At 37.6% G+C, this 19632-nt stretch overlaps 1 protein-coding gene across 5 annotated transcripts in view; it reads right to left on the bottom strand.

Annotated features, from left to right (window-relative positions):
• Nucleotides 1-19632, bottom strand: part of LOC149065638 (constitutive coactivator of PPAR-gamma-like protein 1 homolog) — a 234636-nt gene that overhangs the window by 112503 nt on the left and 102501 nt on the right. For all 5 annotated transcript variants that reach the window (XM_089253548.1, XM_089253549.1, XM_089253551.1 and 2 more), the window contains exon 4: nt 5831-5959. In XM_089253548.1, the coding sequence (XP_089109674.1) occupies nt 5831-5959 (129 nt within the window). The remainder of the gene's footprint in view (nt 1-5830; nt 5960-19632) is intronic.

Genomic DNA, 19632 nt, shown 5'->3' with positions numbered 1-19632 from the left:
ATTTTTATATTACCTTTTACATTGATCCTGGGACCGATCGGCGAGATCATGTGGCGCCGATCGACCACCATGTTTACGATCTTTTGCACTGCCAGATGCCGAATACCATAGTTCTACAATATTTTTTTTAATTCATGTGAATATGCAATTTCTCAAGTGTTATGTTGATTCTAGTGCCGCCGAATCTCGATACGGATTGGTTCCGGTAATGTGAGATGGGGAATTTTCCCTTACATGCTGGTAGTGTGCAGTGAACAGACACGTTGATTTTTACATTTTACCTGTGATGTTTAACATCCCATCTCGTTCTGGAAGCCATGAGTTGATGATCTAGCAGGGTGCCTCGGCACCGTTCGATCCGTTGATCATCCTCTTCATCTTCTAGTCAAAAATCGCTCTCAGCCTGTGTTGAAGTCTCTACGAGATGTCAGCTCTCGTCTGTGAAGGGATATTCGTCGAGTTTGTTGTCTTTTCGGACATGCGATGCTGCTGCAATGGAGCCTCCCCCTCTCCGGGAGATCGCATGAATCAATCAAGAAGTGAACTGATCGCGTTCTTGTGACAGTGACATCCCGAAGGCGTAATCGATGGACTGTTCGGGTGAGCACGATTTGAATCTGTGATATATTAAAGTTAAAACTCTAAAGCAAATTCACCGATGCATGTTTTGTTGTAAAATATAAAGATTAACACCGAAATAAAAGTCTTCAGTAAAAGAAATAGTTGTCGTATCATTATTGTCATCAGTCTGACGAAATTATTTTGGGAAAGATAAAATTGAAATCCGGGAAGTAACGACCTTTCATTATGAAAGTAGTAAAACCACTTTTTCAAGGTCGCATTATCATGATGCATGGCAAAAAGAAAAAAAAAAAGAGGGAGGGAAAGTTGGAGGTTTCCTCTCTACTTTTTTCTTCTCAGAACTAGGACAGAACGCGTTCCGGAGGACACCTAAAATTTTTATGCATCCTTTTCCAAAATTCTGGATATTTGACGCATTATAGCACGTCAATGGCATCTCTGGCAATCAAATAAATTTAGCAATTTTAATTGCACCGTATAAGCAGCATCTTGCACTTTGTCAGGATTTGTATTTCGCGTTGCGAGGAGTGTTGAGGTTGATTAAAATTTAAAATTTTAGTTTCTCCACATTTTGCACTTTCTGTCTGGATTTCCGCTTGTCACCACAAGGGGTTTGGGGTCATACCAAGATGATAAATGGTGATCAATAATTTGAAAATCCATTTTAATTTGCGACTTGGCAAAAAGCACAGGATTCTGGGTTGCCTTTTCCTGGCATTTATCACTTTTTCTATTTGGCATAAACACTGGTTCCTCATGATTTTCTATGAGAATTTAATATTCTTTCACAAATTTCAAACTTTAAATGCCAAATAATGTTGCACAAAGTAAGACCATATCATGAAGATCTTACTTTAAAATTTTCAAGATTTTTCCAAAGCAATGTAAAGGTAGAGAAATCTTTTAATCTAAGTATATGCATAAAATTACACGTCTTGACACTGATTCACCATCGTCGAGCCGAAACCACTGAAGTTCAGGCCCATAGCCAGAAATTTCATTTGGAGGGGGACCACTTGCATTTCGGGGGAAACCAAAAGTGGTCGAGCAATATATTGGCCATCTTTTCCCCGCTGTTTCTATCATTTTCTCACATTTCGGGGGGGGGGAACCAAACCCCCAAGTCTCCTCTCTCAATATGGCCTTGGTGAAGCTATAAACATGAAATTTTAGCAGTTTTTGTAGTTTTATTTTATACTGTTGAGACTCACGAAAAAAATTTCATTGCAAAATTCATCCTCTAAGAGGGTCTTAAAGAATAATTTGCAGATTACCAAATCCCCGTCGATGAAGCTGCGGGTAATATTTCCTTATACATGAATATTCCCCCTCTTCCGAATCATTTTGTACTTCACTATAGACAGAACCCTTTCAACCCAAGTACACAGCAAAGTGTTGTTCTGGGAGAGGGGGGGGGGGGTAGTCCAGCTCCCATGACCCCATAGTGGGAGCTGGAGAGGATTTATACTGGAGAGGAGAATAACGGCATATATGTTACTGCTAAAGTAAAGTTCCCAGCAAAATCTGCTTGATCATTTTCTTGACTCTCCCTGACCAAAAGAAACACTTTCACGTGCAAATATAATTCGAAACCATCCAATATCACTAAATTATATAATTTCTCGGTAATATACCATTGAAAAGCATATTATAGACAGAATGTTAATATTTTGCCGTCACCACCCCTTCCAAAATCAAATACAGCGGAATATTGCTAACTCAACATCTATTACTCCCTTGGTTGGTACAATACTAATTTTAATGTAGGAGAAACTCTCTAAGTCGCACATGTTTGGATTAACTCCGCTTAAGTCGAGTACGATTTTTGTCTGTTTACCATGACTGGTTTTTACAATTGCCAACATTACCAGTTATAAGAATTTTTCTACATTGTTCGTGAGTATTTCGACAATCTTTTGTTTTTGTTCTCTATGATGGGTCCCTTTTGTGTGTTGTTTCTTAATATTTGTTCTTCTAAATATGGTTTTGAGCATTGCTTCATACACACACTCATTTCTTTACACACAACATACACCCCTGCAAAAAAAACATTTACTCCTTTAGAGAGATATAGATGGCTTTTTTCTCAGCCAGAGATATCAAGGAAACAGTTATTTTCCGGATATTATGCTGAGGTGAGCTCGGAAAGAAAAGTCATCACGTCTCCGCCGGGACTCGAACCCAGGCCCTCTTGCATACCGGGCAAGCATGCTACCATCTACACCACTGGAGACACATGAATCTGCCTTCCAAATTTCACGCACTGTGTCGTGAGGTGCTGAAGTAGAGGCATTAGTAGCCTCTCTTAACTTCAGGAAATGGCCCCCGGGTGGGACGGTTTAGAGAGATATAGATGGCTTTTTTCTCAGCCAGAGATATCAAGGAAACAGTTATTTTCCGGATATTATGCTGAGGTGAGCTCGGAAAAAAAAGTCATCACGTCTCTGCCGGGACTCGAACCCAGGCCCTCTTGCACCTCACGACACAGTGCGTGAAATTTGGAAGGCAGATTCATGTGTCTCCAGTGGTGTAGATGGTAGCATGCTTGCCCGGTATGCAAGAGGGCAATGAAGGGAGGGAGAAAATTAGCGACCTCGAACCGGTAAAGTTCCTCCTTGAAAAAAAGAAAAACACTGACAAAAGAAAAGTGCGCGAGACCGAGGTTTTTTTGCTAAAAAAAGTGGAAAAAGTGACTTGGGCCTGAAAATACGTAATAAAAGTGACTAGTTTCTAAAACAGTGACTTTTAGTGAAAAAAGTGACCCGTGCCAAGCACTGCTGTTTGCTCACCATAGACGTTAATTGGAGACTAATTTGAAGCGGAAAGTTGGAGAAGTGGTTGACGTTTGTACTGCATGCTGGGAGTATTGAAACATCAGATCCTGTGCCTACAAAGAATGAAATGTTGGTGCTTTGATCGACTACTCTCCGACTTCGTCGTATTTTTGTAAACCTGCATGGTGAAGTGCACCTTCTGGCTTGATTGCCAAATGTCTTATGGTACCAACAAAATTGCCTATCCGGCAACGTAGGTGGTGATGTTCATCTCTTTGAACGGGAGAAATGCGAGCAAGAAACACTACGGGAACGCACACACAAAACTGTGGAAAACTCTTCTTGGAGTTGTGCGATCGTGTCCGATTGTTGACTTTAGTTCACAGCGCCTACGTGAGCTGGGCTTGCTTCTTGGATCTTGTTGGCCAGCTCTGCCATTTTGTCAAGGGTTAGTGGGCTCACGACAGCGAGTATAGATCGAGTAGATTTGGGCAGTTGTTGCAGGAAGAGTTTTGTCAATAGTTCGTCTGAAACGCTGAGAGATTCCGCTCTTCGTTTTAATTCACAGAGAATGTCAGACGGTTTCCGATCTCCTAATGGGTCACAAGCACGAAGTTTTTAACCTGTGTAGACAAGGATTCACTACAACGTGTGACTAGTTCGTGCTTTAGTTTTTCGTATGGATCCGAAGTTAGCTGGTTGATGAGAATGTCTCATACTAGAGATGCGTTATCTGGAGGAAGATTTGCAACAATGTAGTTGTATTTTGGTTTTGTCTCTGTTATCGGTTTCGAAGCGGCTAACTCAAAAGTGCTTTCACACATCACGAACCATAAGGATGCATCACGCACATTGAATGGCAGTATAACTACGCCACTCACCTCTGCCATGGTGGTTTCTTTTGTTTCACGTCCGATGTTGCCAATCTTTAGTTGATCTATGAAATGATTTCGTTTATATATTTACACTTTATTTACAATGGATAATATTTACACAATACAAACAGGAATGCTGGTAGATAAAAATGTGGCTCCTGCATGGTGAGACATGCGCGTCGGTGAGTAGGACATCAACAACCATCAACAAACCGAGCCAGATGCCTTTGACTCCCGATTTCTGTTGTGATGCCACCAGCAGAAAATAGACTAATAATTATACAAGCTGGAAAGATACGCCAGCGCCATTGTGTGGGCAGCACTACAAGCTCAATACATTCTTGAGTGCTTTTTGCAAATATTCCTTTTTTGCAATCATGGAGGAAAAAGTAAATCAGCAATGTAAACATGTATAGGCAGCTCAGCAATAAAAAAACATGCATTCGGCATAAACAAGTCAAAGAATCTTGCAGAATAACAGGACATAACATCATCTCTCGCCAACTCCATTGCATAATACAGGGAACCTTGTTTATACAACGTTCAAGAGGCCAAGTCAAAACATCATATAAATGTGTCGAATAACTGAGACTCTTTTAAATGACTTCTTCCATCCTTCCCAAAGACATACAAAATATTATGCTGCGAGAAATGCAAATTCCTACAGAAAGTATGGCTTACACGGTGAAAATTAAAATTCCAAAATTTATTTGATTGCAATTTTTTATTCTTATCAGTGCCCCAATGCCCCTCGCCGAGAGAAATGCAAATCCCAACAGAAAGCGCAAAATTTGGCTTTTACGGCAAATGTAAATTTTCAAATTCGACCGCATCTGGATTATGACCCAGACCCCTTCTTTTTCATACCAACAAAAATATTGATGTGGATGGCAGCGAAAGGAAAGTCTTGAGAATAGAGAACAACACAGCAAAGAAAAAATTATATGTAACTTTTGATATGATTCTGATTGTCCAGATATCACCCCACAACTATTTCACAAGAATGTAAAAATTCAACTGGTCACGCAAAACAAAGTCTACACACCCGAAAAAGAATATTAAAAAAGGCAAACATGATGCCATTTGACTACACTATTCCACACTATAAACATACACCATCATTTGAGAGAAAAAAAAATCTTGTAACATAAATTGACAGTTAAAAAGTGTTCTCTTGCAAAGTTTATGTAGTTTCCTAATCTGAAAATGCATCCTTCTGGCACAGCTGTGAAAGGCTGTATAGAAATTTCTACCCAATATAACATAATTTCCTTCAGATGCAACTGAACAATATACGATAAGGAGAATGTGCCAAAAAATATTGTAAAACATATGGTCATAGTTTTTTTAAAACATCTTAACCAATAGTTTTTCAATATTTTCAGAAATATATTCAATGTAAACTTCTAAGATGAAGGGGGACAACATTTTGAGGCTTTTATGTAATTAAAAGGTACCTTCAAGAATAATGCTTTAGGAATTAGCTGAGAGAAAAACAGAGATCACCCTATACATTCCAAAGTGCTAAATTGATGCATCTTTCACTAAGAAAAATAAAGAGTTATTGTTATGAACAAAAATTCAAGAGAGCTAACAAACCATTTGATTCTGATGGACCAGGTGTTGGCAGTAACGGCGCCCTTCGAGGTTTATTTGGAACATTGGTTTCATTTTCTACAGTAGTTTGATCTTGACCAGAAAGCAATGCAGTATTTACTGAATTTTGACCTATCAGAATAAAATATGAATAATGTATGAAGAATAAATCGTTCAAATTCAAGCATTCATATAAGCTGTCTTTTGTATAAAGCTATATAAAAGAAAAAATAGAATATTTATCATATGAATGAGATCATATAAATGAATTCAATACAAAAAAATTAGGGCTGAGAGAAGTTCATAAAAGCCTACTACATCTTTTTCAGGGCCACCAAAAATAATTAGACCAGAGATGCCATTCTGTAGAGATTCTACAAGGAATTTTAGAAAAGGACTCATAAAAATTTTGCTCACGCGTCCTCCCGGATGCGTTCTTTCTAGGCTCTAAGAATAAAAAAGAGAAAAATCTCCAACTTTTTTTCCCTATTTACCATGTATCACGATCGCACGAACTTGAAAAAATAGTTTTACTATGTACACTGTATTGTATTGATATACACGCGGGTTGTTGATGAATAAGATGAGGGATATCTAGTTGCTTTCCTGAATGAGGAAGCCATGTAATTGTGAATCTATGGAGTTTTTATTCCCCTGCGGATTTTCTCGCTTCCAGTTACATACCAGAAATTACGGTACTTTCATGGCTATCTGTCGGCATTCAAAGACAGCGTCTATATGCCGTAAATTTGCCTTGTTCCTACAATATTGCGAATGCACATTTTTTTTAATCGTAAAGCATTGGAACGCACATTCAAATTGTAAAACTTTCCTGAGATCATGGAAAAAAACAATCTCTAAAAAATCTGCCTTGAATACCCAGTTTTGTCATCTAGCTGCTATGTGGTAGTCACCATTTCGCAAGGGCAGAATCAGCTTTTGGAAGGGTACACAAGGATCTAATTCTTCAAAGAAAGTTTGTCGCACTAACATACGAAAATAATTTTAAATTAACAGATATAGTATAAAAGAAATTATTTTATTCCAATATTTTAATTCTCTACAAAAATATTTTTAATTTTTGATGTTCGAGGGGGGGGGGGAAGAGGCTTTTTCTAACCCCCCAAAATTTTGCCTTTTGGTGAAAATCCGGGTTTGGAACCCGCAATTGCACAATGGTAATCAACTACAAATGTGATTTTCTAGGTTTCAAATTTTGGGTTGGCTATTCCTTTGAAAAAACTTCTGGTTGTCACGAAAATCAGACCTACAACACAAATATGTATACATTAAATTTCAAATCAGTGAAAGACCAATTTGGAGAATAGATGCAGGGCGCAACTGGGAGGGACAGGCGGATATAGTGTCCCGGGCTCTGAACTAGAGGGGGGGCACCAAATTGTCCCTTTATAACTGCTTCTTCATTACATGGGTGTGTCAAAATGTGTGTTTTTGACATAATTTAAACCACCAAAAACTGCCATGTGTGTCAAAACCTGCCAACCCGACCAGGACCTTTCCCTTCCAATTGGAAATTGCTATGCTCTGCCATCATTCCCAGACTCTGCACTACATATCACTCTCAAGGAGGAGAGTGATATACTATGTTGGCTTCCTGAGTTTAGCTGTAGATTTATGCATTTGCTGCCTGGGAGATGTGGAGCATGTGCTTTTAATTGAGCTGGAAATTTTAACGAGTTTTATTTTTATCCTTTATCAGTACCTTTTAATATTTTTACACATTTAATATTTTTAGAGTTTGCAATGGCTAACGATTCCAAGGACTCAGGAGATACTGAATTATCAAGTGTAAGTTTTAAAAAACCCCCCATTTTTTTGGGGGGGGGGGCTAGGCCTGAACTATGGTTTAAGCAAATTTAATTACAATTTCGGGTATAATTTCTGCAAATATTAAATATCATTGTCTACTTACCGCTTTGGATAGTGAAGAACTTATGCTAATTCATGATATCCTGAATTCCTTGGAATTCAATTTGAATAGGTATAAAGCTATCAAAGAACACTTATTGAGTCAGTACACTGAAGCTGAATCTAATAAACTTAAAATGTTGCTTCCAGATATTTGATTGGGGGAATAAAAACCTCTAGCTTACTCTGAGAGATACAAGTTTGGTTAAAGGCCCCTTTACACACATAATTGTTCCCGCATGCCCGGAGTGTGGCGTTCTCAGAGTGTGCTGTCAAAAAGACACACATTCTTTCCTGCATGAAAAGAATGCCCTATTCTGAATTGTGTGTGTAAAGGGAAGCGTGCGTGTGGCGAAATTCAAATGCTTTTGTGTGGCATGTGGAATTTATGGAAGTACAACACTACGTTCCTGGCAAAAGATTTTTCCCTGTTGGCAGATCAAATTCAGCAGACATTTGGTCAGAAAAATATAGATTTCAAAAGCTTATTATTACTACATGGATTATTCATGTTTAAAAATAATTTCAATAATTATTAACTTGAAATCTATTTAAAATAAATCTGCCTGCTTCATTCTCAATTGTTGGTCATCCTCTGCCCTGCCTCCATCACTCGACTCAAGCACCAACTCAATATGCAACAGCTTTTCACCCACAATCTCTTGATTAACTTTCCTTTTCAAAATCCTTCATGGCCATTTTCCTATCGTCACTTCCAATTTTCCAATTCCAGCTTTATACTTTTCAAAAAGAATTCAGAGTTCATACAAAATTTTTCAAATGTTTTTCAAAAAGGAGGGTTTTTTTTTCCTCCCTCTTTATGTTCCAGGAAGCTTCCTCATTTTTCTAGGCAATGCTGTTCATCACCATGGGCACAAGTCCTTATACTAAGAAACAGGGCCAGTCTTAGACTAAGTGGCGCCCGGTGCAAAAGCAGCAGTCAGCCCCCCCCCCCCCAGGCGCAAATCGTGTCGGAGGAGGAAATTTTTGCTAGCCATTTCTTGTCCTATAAAATACAGGACAGATTTATTCTACCATATTATTACACTCCTGATGTGGTGATCGTCCCCATCACCCCCCTTCCCTGGTTGGATATTAAGGGACGAAGAAGTAGGGAAAGCTTTCTTCCTAGAATGGGATTACTGCTATTCAACTTGTAAATAAACATAAAACCCAACTTGTTTGATTTAATTAACAGATTTAAAAACATTAAAAAAGCAAAACGGCACACATTTATACAGGGTACTCATCACAAAGAATCTTCTTCTTCATACTCATTTTAATTGAATTAATTTATGGTAAAATTCGCATCACGTACGGGCTAAGCTGCTAATAAAAGTGGTTAAATTAGTGATATTTCCGTATGACTTCTTTCATTTATAAAACTCATGAACTTCATTTGAAATTATCCCTTCAGACCCAGTACTAAGAAACAGAGAGGGCAGGTAAACACCAGCTAAAGCACGGGGACCTAACTATTCTGAGGCAACTTGGGCGGTGCCCCGAAGCCTGGAGAATGACAGAGCTGTCTTGAGAGCATCATGGGCTCCCGGACAAAGTGGTTTTTCTAAGGCCCTACCTAGTAAATTCTAGAAAATTTTAACTAGATCTCATTTTTGTGAGGCCCCTCTACTCTTGAGGCTTCTGGGCCATGTCCTGGTGGGTCCATGCATTAAGACGGCACTGGGAAGGGGTTGCTTTTTCTCTCTGTAGATTTTTTTTTTAACCTTGGGGACTTCTGCTTAAATTTCAACGATAACGCACAATTCTTGCAGTTTGGGCTGAACATCCCTGAGGTTAAAAAAAGAATATCTAAAGCAAAAAGAAACAACCGCACGTTTGTGCATACAGGTTGCTATAAAAGGATTATGCATAATCGCTGGTAAAAGTGATAAATGTTGCAAAATTTATCGAACTTGCCAAGACGATTGGTGATTATGCATTACCGATTCAGCGCATTTACCGTAACATACATTTAATGCTATATTTCTTCAGCTTCAAAAAACCTCATTTCGAATATACAAAGACACATATCCGAAATTTCTCTTATTCGAAATGGATTTGTCGCTGTTTGTTTTGAATATGTGAGGTACACTACTTTATTTCCATATTTCAATGGAAGTCACTATTAACCTACACTATTCTGCTGCGTCCGTAGACTACACGTTTAAAAAATTAAGTTTAAATAAAAACAAAACATCGGAAATGAATTTCTTATTGTGGATCGAAGTTGCATGAAAAGAGTAACTTCGAAGTGACTTTAGTGCAGATAAACCACTGCGTCTTATCTACGGCTTTATTTTTTCCCCGAGAGAGGTTTCATTACTTATAATTACATTGGTAGATTTTTCAGATTGGGTAGATGCCAGTACAAAAATTGACATTTTCTCTACAAAACCGTGTTACACAACACACCCCAACCCCTCCTCCTTGAGTGTGATTTCATACTGATAAATGAAATTTTCTCATGTGGGTTATATACCGCTGCAGACTATACATGGTGCCTTTTTTTCCTCAAACTAGCGAAGTTTGCGGATTATAAGCAGCAAATAGGTTTTGTTTGATTCTTATTCAAGATTAACGTCGAGGAAATGACTTACCGTCAAAATGACTCTTTAAGATGATTAAAATTCTTACAAATCTTATAGAAAACTAATATAACAAAAATTAAAATCGACAATTTCACAATTAGGATCACCAGATTTTCATTTCGATCGAATTTATATTGAGGTTTTCGGCTCTTTTTGAAGGTCGGTTGGAAAAAAAAAATCAATTTGAATTTCCAACATACGTTCCTCATTAGTTTCTTGAAAGGAAATGTGATATCTTTTTATAGTCCCATTGTGGCCACAACTTACCAAGGCCTCCTAGACAGAACAGAGATACTGTCTAGGAGATTCATGGGAGGCTTTACCATTACTCACCAGGTATCTGGAACAAGATCCATGAAACTCCGAAAAGATGTTTAGTTGTGTATATGTACGGTTTGTTAAAATTTTTCATATATGTTGCACTCAGGGACAGCTCGAGACAAAATCTCTACCCGAGTGGGACCTATTTTTGGGTCCCCTGACCTTCCCAATTAAAAAACTTTTGTTTCAATCGCTTCGTTTTGATGCGTTCTAAGAAACAGCGATATTTTATGTCATAATGTATGTTGAATTTCTTTTGGCCTTTTACCTTGGATTTGGCGCTCCTAGAGCGGGCAAAAATCATTTTCCTATTTTCCTGCCCTTTTACCTCAAACTTAACGGCCCTCCTAGAGAGGGCACAAATAAGTTTTGCCAAATATTTTTTTTCGTTTTCACTTCGGATATAATGACCCTCCTAAAGGGAGCAGAAATAATTTCCTGTAATTTCTTTCACCCCCTTTTACGCCGGATTTGGCGCTCCTACTAGAGGGGGCAGAAATCATTTCCCCTAACTTTCTTTTGCCCTGTCTACCTCAGAATTGGTGGCTCTCCTGCAGCGGGCACAAATAATTTTTCTTTGCCCTTTGACTTTGGATTTGACGCCCTTCTACACACACCCAGTGCCACCAAGCTGCCCCTGATTGAAGCAATAAAAAAGTCTGACAAGTCGGGAGACTAGCCAGTGATCGTGCTTTTCGAAATACACTATCTACCAATAAGTATTTGGACACCTATGCAAATGACTATATCTGCAGTCCTGAGATACGTCACGCCCTCCGCCGGTATATATCGTGTAGGAAACAACATCGGCATTAGTCGCATGCAAGATGACGCGCAGTTCGGAGGTCTCTGATTTCGAGAAAGGTATAATTATCGGGTATCACAAAAATGACCGATCCTTAAGGGACATATCTAGCGAGCTGAAGTACCCAAAATCGACAGTGGCCTATGTGATTAAGAAGTGGAAGGTGAGCTGTGATTGTCGGAATTTGCCCCGAGTCGGCAGACCAACGAAACTGGGAGATAGAGACCGACGGGTGCTGTCCAGAGAAATTCGGAAGAACCGCACCCAACCGATGGCCCTCATCCACGAGGAGTTTCAACAGGCATCCGGGAGTATTGTTTCAATGAATACCATCCGTAAGGAAGCACATCTGATTGGTTTTCATAGCCGTGCTGCTGCCCATAAGCCTTTGATCACAAAGTCCAATCACATTGCTCGGTTAATGTGGTGCAAAGCACATCGAAATTGGACCGTAGATCAGTGGAAACGGGTTCTTTGGAGCGACGAATCAAGGTTCACCCTCTACCGTTTGGATGGCAGGGTCTGGGTCTGGCGTCTGCCTGGAGAACGTCTCCTGCCAGAATGCATTGTGCCAACAGTCAAGTTCAGCGGAGGTGGAATTATGGTCTGGGGGTGTTTCTCCTGGTATGGACTGGGACCCTTGGTCCCCATTCATGGTAAGCTCAACGCCGATGCCTACTGCACTATTTTGGATGACAATCCTACGTTGTGGCAGTTTTACAGGAGGGACCCCTGTTACTTCGAGGATGACAATGCCAGCTGTCATACTGCGAGGTTAACCAAGGCTTAGTATGGTGCCAATGGGGTTCATCGAATGGACTGGCCTGCCCAGAGCCCAGACCTGAACCCTATAGAGAACCTCTGGGACGAGTTGGATCGCCGAATTAAGGGGTGCCCTACCCGTCCAAAATTGGTGAAAGAACTGACATGTCTTCTCCAAGCCGAGTGGAAGAAAATAATACTAGCCGTCACACAAGGACTTGTGGAAAGTATGCTCCGGAGGGTTCACGCTGTAATTGCCTCTCGTGGAGGCTCTACCAACTATTGATTTTGAATAAAGTTAGTTTTTCTTTTCTATCACAGGTGTCCAAATACTTATTGGTAGATAGTGTATAATCGTACTATTATACACACTCAAACCTTTTTGTTTTTGTTTTTTTTTTAAAAAAAATTCTCATCTTGGTCATTTTTCATGTATATTTTAGATATTTTTTTTATAAATACGTATCTTGAGGATATTTTTCTAGTAATATATATTTAATTATATATTTAATTATATATTAAATATATATATTTAATTATATATTAAATATATATATTTAATTATATATTAAATATATATATTTAATTATATATTAAATATATATATTTAATTATATATTAAATATATATATTTAATTAAATATATATATAGGGGCACCGGCGCCCCTTCTCATTTGACGCCCGGTGCAGTTGCACCGCTTGCACTGCCCTGAGACCACCCCTGCTAAGAAAGATCATCCCTTCAGAGAAAAAAATAAGGACTTTTTCAGGAGTGGCTGCAAAAAGTAAGGAGTTATAAGTGTCCTTCCCCAGAGAGAAATGAAAAGTTAGGAGTTTGCAAGGATGTGCGAACCCTGGAATTAACCATTCACAAAAATTGGAACCCATCTTTTTTGCATCCACAGATTGTTTCAAATTTAGTTTCTTTCCTCGAACAATAACCAATTCTAACAACCTCTCGTCAAACATTGATTGTAGTGTTTGATTTCCTTTGCAACATCAATCATCTGTCAAACTTCATCACCGCATTCCCTTGTATAGACCTCCTCGGCCAAGCAATACTGTATAAATAAATTACTGTTACAAATTTATGATAATTTTTATGCAATTGATCAGAGATTGAGAAATAAAATTTGTGTAATCATTAATTTCAAATTTTTAGTTTTAATTCAGCTTTCGTTCTTGTTCGTTTAGCTTTAACTGCTGTAATTAGCTCTTAACTACATTTTCTGAATTTCATTGGTTATACTTGAAATTATAATTTTACCGAAACAAGAAAAAATCAGATCTTTCTTTAATCAATTATTGACACGGTATGTATAGCCTGTTTTTTTATAGTACCAGCCAGAAAAATAGATAAACATATTAAAAAATTATTACAGTGAAACCTGTCTACAGCGATACTCGATAGAAGGATAAATCCTCCTACAACAATATTTTTTTCAAATCTTGTTTGGAAATGTCTATATTCTAATGTTAAACTTCTGCCTCCTGATATAACGATAATCTCTCTACAATATTTTTTGTGGTCCACAGAGTATCATTATATCGAGCTTCACCGTACTTTTTGAAATTATTATCTTATTTATAGGGATTTATTTTAGAAATTTTTAAAAAATTCTTGATAGATTTCTCTGTTGCATTCTTTTCAAAAAATCATTTCAATCTACCAAATCAATGTTGTCCTGCATATATAAGCAGTTCATTATACAAAAAATAAATTGAAATTTTTTTTTTTCGTAACTCTATAGAAATATTTTTATAGGTGTAAAACATTGTTGTGCGTCATGTTATAGCAGCAATAAAATTAAAATTGCATGAATAGTAATAAGTCTTTAGTTGGATATCATTCATGTGATAGTAGATGGTGTTAAATGAAATCGCGACATTCTTATAATACGAAAGTTTCCTCTTTTACTTTGTATTTTGCACATCGCTTTGCACTGTCCATTAAACACCTGCTGTGAGTTGAATACTTTGTGAAGTTATGGATACAGTGTTGGCTGTACCTAATGAGAATAGGGTGGTTCTTTTTAAACACATCACTGTTAATCTTCAGACATTCATATAATGGAAGTTCTTCCCACAACCCTCAATCCTCTTTAAAGTTTTTTTCTAGTGCCTCAAAGTCAAATTTATACTATCAAATTCAAATCAGATGTTCTTAACCTTTTTAGCAGCGACTTAAAAAATACCAAAATAAACTTTGTGTTCTCCAGATCTATTTCTTCTAATTTTAAAATATGCTTTTTCAATAAATTTTTTATGCTTAATGAATCAAAAATTTTGTAGCCAGTAGTAGGTGTCTTTCATTTATTCTAAAATTATTTCTTTCTTCAATTCTGGATTTTTATTAATTTTGCAATTATTTCATTAATTCTTGCATTAATTATGGATTTATGTACATATTTCTATTGTTAATTTCAAATTTTAAAACTAATCTTTCTTAAAATATTTATTTCCTATTAAAAAAAAACATCTTTAAAAGGGGGAAAAACTTATAAGAGCCCCTAGTTAAACTATTTTAAATTTTTCCAAACTCTGAAGGTAAAAAAACTCTTGTGAAGTTATCAAAATGATTGTAATCTAACATATCTACAAATCTGATAATGTCAGTAAATAAAGGAACCAAATCAAATTTCGAAAATTATTACAATAACTTGATGAATGTAATTATATGGTAGTTTAAACTAATTTATCATTTCTTTAAAAAAAATTTCGTTGAAAAAAAGGAAGGAAAATCATCAAATAGACTGAAAAAAATTCAATATTATCGCTGAAAAATTACTTATATTGTATAAATCTGTTTTTTAGAGCGATAATGAAGGAAATCGATGCAGGAGACAATGTAACATGACGGAATACCCGTAAATTATCGTTAGTTGGGTCCCGTGGTTCGTGGGTGGGGACCACGCAGAGTCATCAAAGTTAGGGATTATGATGGCAATGTTTTACATTAAGAAATTATGTTTTGCAAGAATAATTATACATGTTTTTAAATATTTTACCTTCACGCCGTCGGTGGGCCTAGGACCATTTCACGGTTAATGTCATGAGCTTATACAATCTATGATAGGCCTAATGTTGCGGACCCAAGCCAGGTCTTTGATGTTTGCGATTTTTTCATGTTGCCAGATGCAGAATATCAGTTGTACAATATTATTCCAAGTTCATATGAATATGCAAATTTATTTGTCAAAAATGTTATGTTGATTCTAGTGGTACCGAATCTCGATACCGATTGGTTCCGGTACTGAGATGGTGAATTTCCCTTTATATGCCGGTAGTGCGCAGTGAACAGACATGTTAGTTGTTGGTGAAATGAAGTGCAACGATCAGTGATGCTTTCATCGTGCCTCATTCCGGAAGGCATGAGTTCATAATTTAGCTGGGTGTCTCAGCGCCGTTCGATACATTGATCATGCTCTTCATTTTCTAGTCAAAAATCACTCTGCCTGTGTTGAAGTCTGAGATGTCGGCCCTTGTCTATGATGGGACATTCGTTCAGTTTATCATATGCACACACACACATTACGAACAAAAAGCTAAATTTCTCCTGAACCAGAACACTGATATTATTACAGCATTAATCTTTTAAAATGTTTTTGTTGTAAAATTTAGACACCAGAACATGCATCAATAAATTTTTAACATTAATATATCATAGATTCAAAACGTTCTCACCCAGTCGGTCCGTCGATTACACCTTTTGGGATGTCAATATCACAAGAACAAACAGTTCACTTCTTGATTGATCCATCTGATCTTGGCATCGCGCATCCAAAGAGGCTACGTTATAAACCCTCCTGATCTGTCAAATCATTGTACTTCTCCTGGTGGAAATCTCTGGCTGTGCAGAAATCAATTGAAAGGTAATGGTTTCCCCATAAAAGCTTGTATCAATCCCTCTCGTCAGTGATGGGATCTTGCTGAGGAACACCGAGATGTGACTACATCTTCCTTGGACTCTTTCAATGCTGTTCCTGTGGGACTCTCATCCCTAGGAGATGCTCTAGCGCTTGGACTATTCAACACAATAATGAAGTGTTTCCTAACCGTTTCCTGGAGCAGAGAACAAAAGATGCAATCGATGATAAATAAGTAGAATTTTTTTTACCAAAAGTGCAACAAGAGAGATCAGTCCGGTCAAGGACAATCACCATGGTCAACGCACCTTATTTAAGCCCATGGCTTTGAACACTTGCTCACTAGTTTTTGTAAGTCAAGAGGGTATTAAAAAATCCGTCCAGCCACCGTACAATGGACCTTATCAAATTCTACACAGCATAATGACAAATATTTGTCATACAGCTTGATGGCAGAGAAAGCAATATCCCAACAGAGGGTTGAAACCAGCTTTCTCAATAGAAGAACCTCCAAGTTCAGCTGCTCCATTGCTTCCAGTTGAAAGTGGTCCCCAAAGCAGAATGTTTTTCATTGTTTTGCAATGAACTCTTGACTGACTGGAAATGTTCTGCAGTTCCCATAATAGTGTTTTCTACATTTTTCTTAAAATTCTTCCCGATTGTTCTGCAATAGCACTGATTGTTCTGTACGTAGCAGAATTCTGCATATTCTGCTTTGGGGAAAGTGGTGTACGTCTATCACCAAGACTTGCTCAAAGACTTTGCTGATTTCCAGCGCGCCTTCTCTGGGAAAAGGATGGTGAGGCTATTTCACACACACAATCATACAAATTAAACTGAATTTATGGCATCATATTACTGGATCTATAAAAGACAATTTGCTGATCAAGTTTTGCTCTCGTTCTCTATCTCACTTACAATGTACTAAATTGTTCCTGTCAATTGTTTATTTTATGTTTGTTATCAGCCTATTAAAAACTATAGAAAATATTTATTTAGTTGCGTGTTCATTTCGCACAACCAGATAGCTTCAATTTATCCCTTTAAGGTTATCATACTTCTTTTTAAGCATATCAATTGTGTTACAATTCTTGACCCCTGGAGGTAAGCTATTCCACTTATTGACCCTATTAGTATTAGTGAAAAAATCCCTGCAACACCAAAACCTGGAATTGTATATTACCAAACATTGCTGGTGTCCCCTTGTCGAAGCAGTTGATTGACAGTGTATTAATAACTTGTGGTCAATCCTATCCATCCTGTTAAAAATTTTACACAATTTGATCATATACCCCTCCCTTCGACACCTGTGTTCCTCCAATGCCAACATATTCAAGAAATCAAGTTTTTCTTCATAGCTCAAGCCTTGTGTGTCAACAATATCACGCATAACTCTTCTCTGCACCCCAACCAAGTCTATGTTCCTCTGTAGGTAGTCTCTAAATACAAACAGCATACTCCAGTGCAGGATAAACTAGGCCTCAGAAGAGTGAGCGAATGACTTAAGGAGAATGTGAAGAAACCTTAAGAATGAAATGAAAGTGATGGGTCACTACCAAAAGAAAAAATTTGTCAGAAACCTACTCCTTGCCTTAAGTATTAACTTTTCCACATAATTTACAGTTTCTGAGTCGTTTGAGAGATTCTAAAAAGTTCGCTACAAAAAACAAACGTTATTTGAATGACCAAAAAAAGTTTCCTCCCTTTCTTATCTAACACTCGGCTCTACACTTGGTCTGAATGTTCAATTGGGTGGAAATCTTCCTAAATACAGCAAACAATATGTCCATTTCAAAGACTACAACTCTCTATCAGCCACCGTAAATACTGAGACCCTGCAGGGATCAGTAATTCCCCCACTTTTGTTCTTAATTTTTATATATTAACAATCTCCCAGAAACCCTCAACTCTACCACTAGACTTTTTGCTGATGATTGTGACCATACCATAAATCACAAGTCAGATCAAGAACTTCTCCAACATGATCACAATATCATCTGTCAATGGTGCTCTTTACATGGCAAATGCCTCCCTCTCAATATTACTAAAACGGTTCTCATGAGAGTTTCACGTGAACTTTCACCTCTCAAATTTTCATACTCTATATTAATTGTGGCGATTCATTTTACTTATTGGTGGTTATATTTTATTATGATGGCACACTAAATGTGGTGGTTGTAAACCAGGGTACCAGATGTCAAAGTTGACCATCACCACATAAAAAAAATGTCTTGATCCTGACTGATTTAATTGAATTTAAACCAGTTTTATCCCACTTAACAAGAGCTTCTTCATTTACTTAGGCCGGGGATCAGTATAGTGAATAAAGGGCGCGGTTATCCTGACCACAACAACCCTTTATTACGGGGAGTGCTTTTGTTTATTACAGTTATCAAATCTTACATGAAATAAAAAAATAATAATTCACTAGAACTAAAAGATAAATTTTTGTCACACACATGGTTGGGTTAAATAAAGAAACTTGTATTTAATGGCTTTTTCATTAATAAGAACTTTTCCATTTCACACATGAGACAGAATTTTTCAAACAAAAAAAAAAAGTCTCTTCACACAGAATTTCTACTTCCAAAAGGAATGCATCTCCCACTTGTGATTCAGGAGATTTTCAAAGAATATTTTAACTTAAGCGTGACTGAAAATTTATTCAATGGGGAGTTGGAGCGGACATTGGAATGCTGTTTTGCAACTAAATTACTTATTCAGACATGCCAGTATTTTCCAAAAATGAGAGGAACAAGAAAAATTTACTCACATACCTTCTTGATCCGAGGGACTCGTATTCCGGGTCATCAGGGGTTCGGTCAAATGGCTGAAGAGAGCATTCTCGCTCCAAACGTGTTCAGTTCTCTTTAGGTAACTCGAACAGTCCAATTGACACTGGGCAGCACACAACCTAAATCAAGTCTGGGCATTTCTCATTTCTAGAACCACGCACACATGGTTGAGTTGGCTCGCTCGTTTGGCAGACGTGATCTCTACGCAGTTTCCATTCTGGTCATCATGGAAGCTTACTTCCAGACTATTTCTCCAGGATCATCCATCTTGTGAGTAGCCTCAGGCAACTGGAGTGTTATTCCATGGCGCGGAAAAACTTCAACTGCCAAAAATTTATGGGAAAAGGGGGAAATTTTTATTCGGACGAGCTGAGGTTTAACTGCCTCAAGAACTGAGAGACTGACCGACCATCCAACGTTTCCAGAGTGTATATAAAAATGAAAAGGGGCGGGGCTTATGAATGCGAACTAGGGTGGAACGAAAAAAACATTTTGAAATTGCCATTGTATAATAGAATTTAAAATATGCCTTTAAGTCAAGAAATGCCAGTCCTAATTTTTTTCCCCAAAATTCAAACTTCTTGAGGTTCCTCATCGCCCCTAAAGTTTTACGCACATGTGGAATTCTGTAACATGACACTGCGAAGGAGGCTTTCCTATTCCCCTGAACACATGATTCGTTCAGTGAACTCAATGTTTTTCCCTTGTATTCAGTATTCATGTGCAATCTTACCCC

This window comes from Pholcus phalangioides, unplaced genomic scaffold (genome assembly GCF_987345545.1).
Source record: "Pholcus phalangioides strain wild (caught in Gottingen) unplaced genomic scaffold, Ppha-v1.0 ptg000039l_1, whole genome shotgun sequence".
Classification (NCBI taxonomy): domain Eukaryota; kingdom Metazoa; phylum Arthropoda; class Arachnida; order Araneae; family Pholcidae; genus Pholcus; species Pholcus phalangioides.
This window is presented reverse-complemented; position numbering and strand designations above follow the sequence as displayed.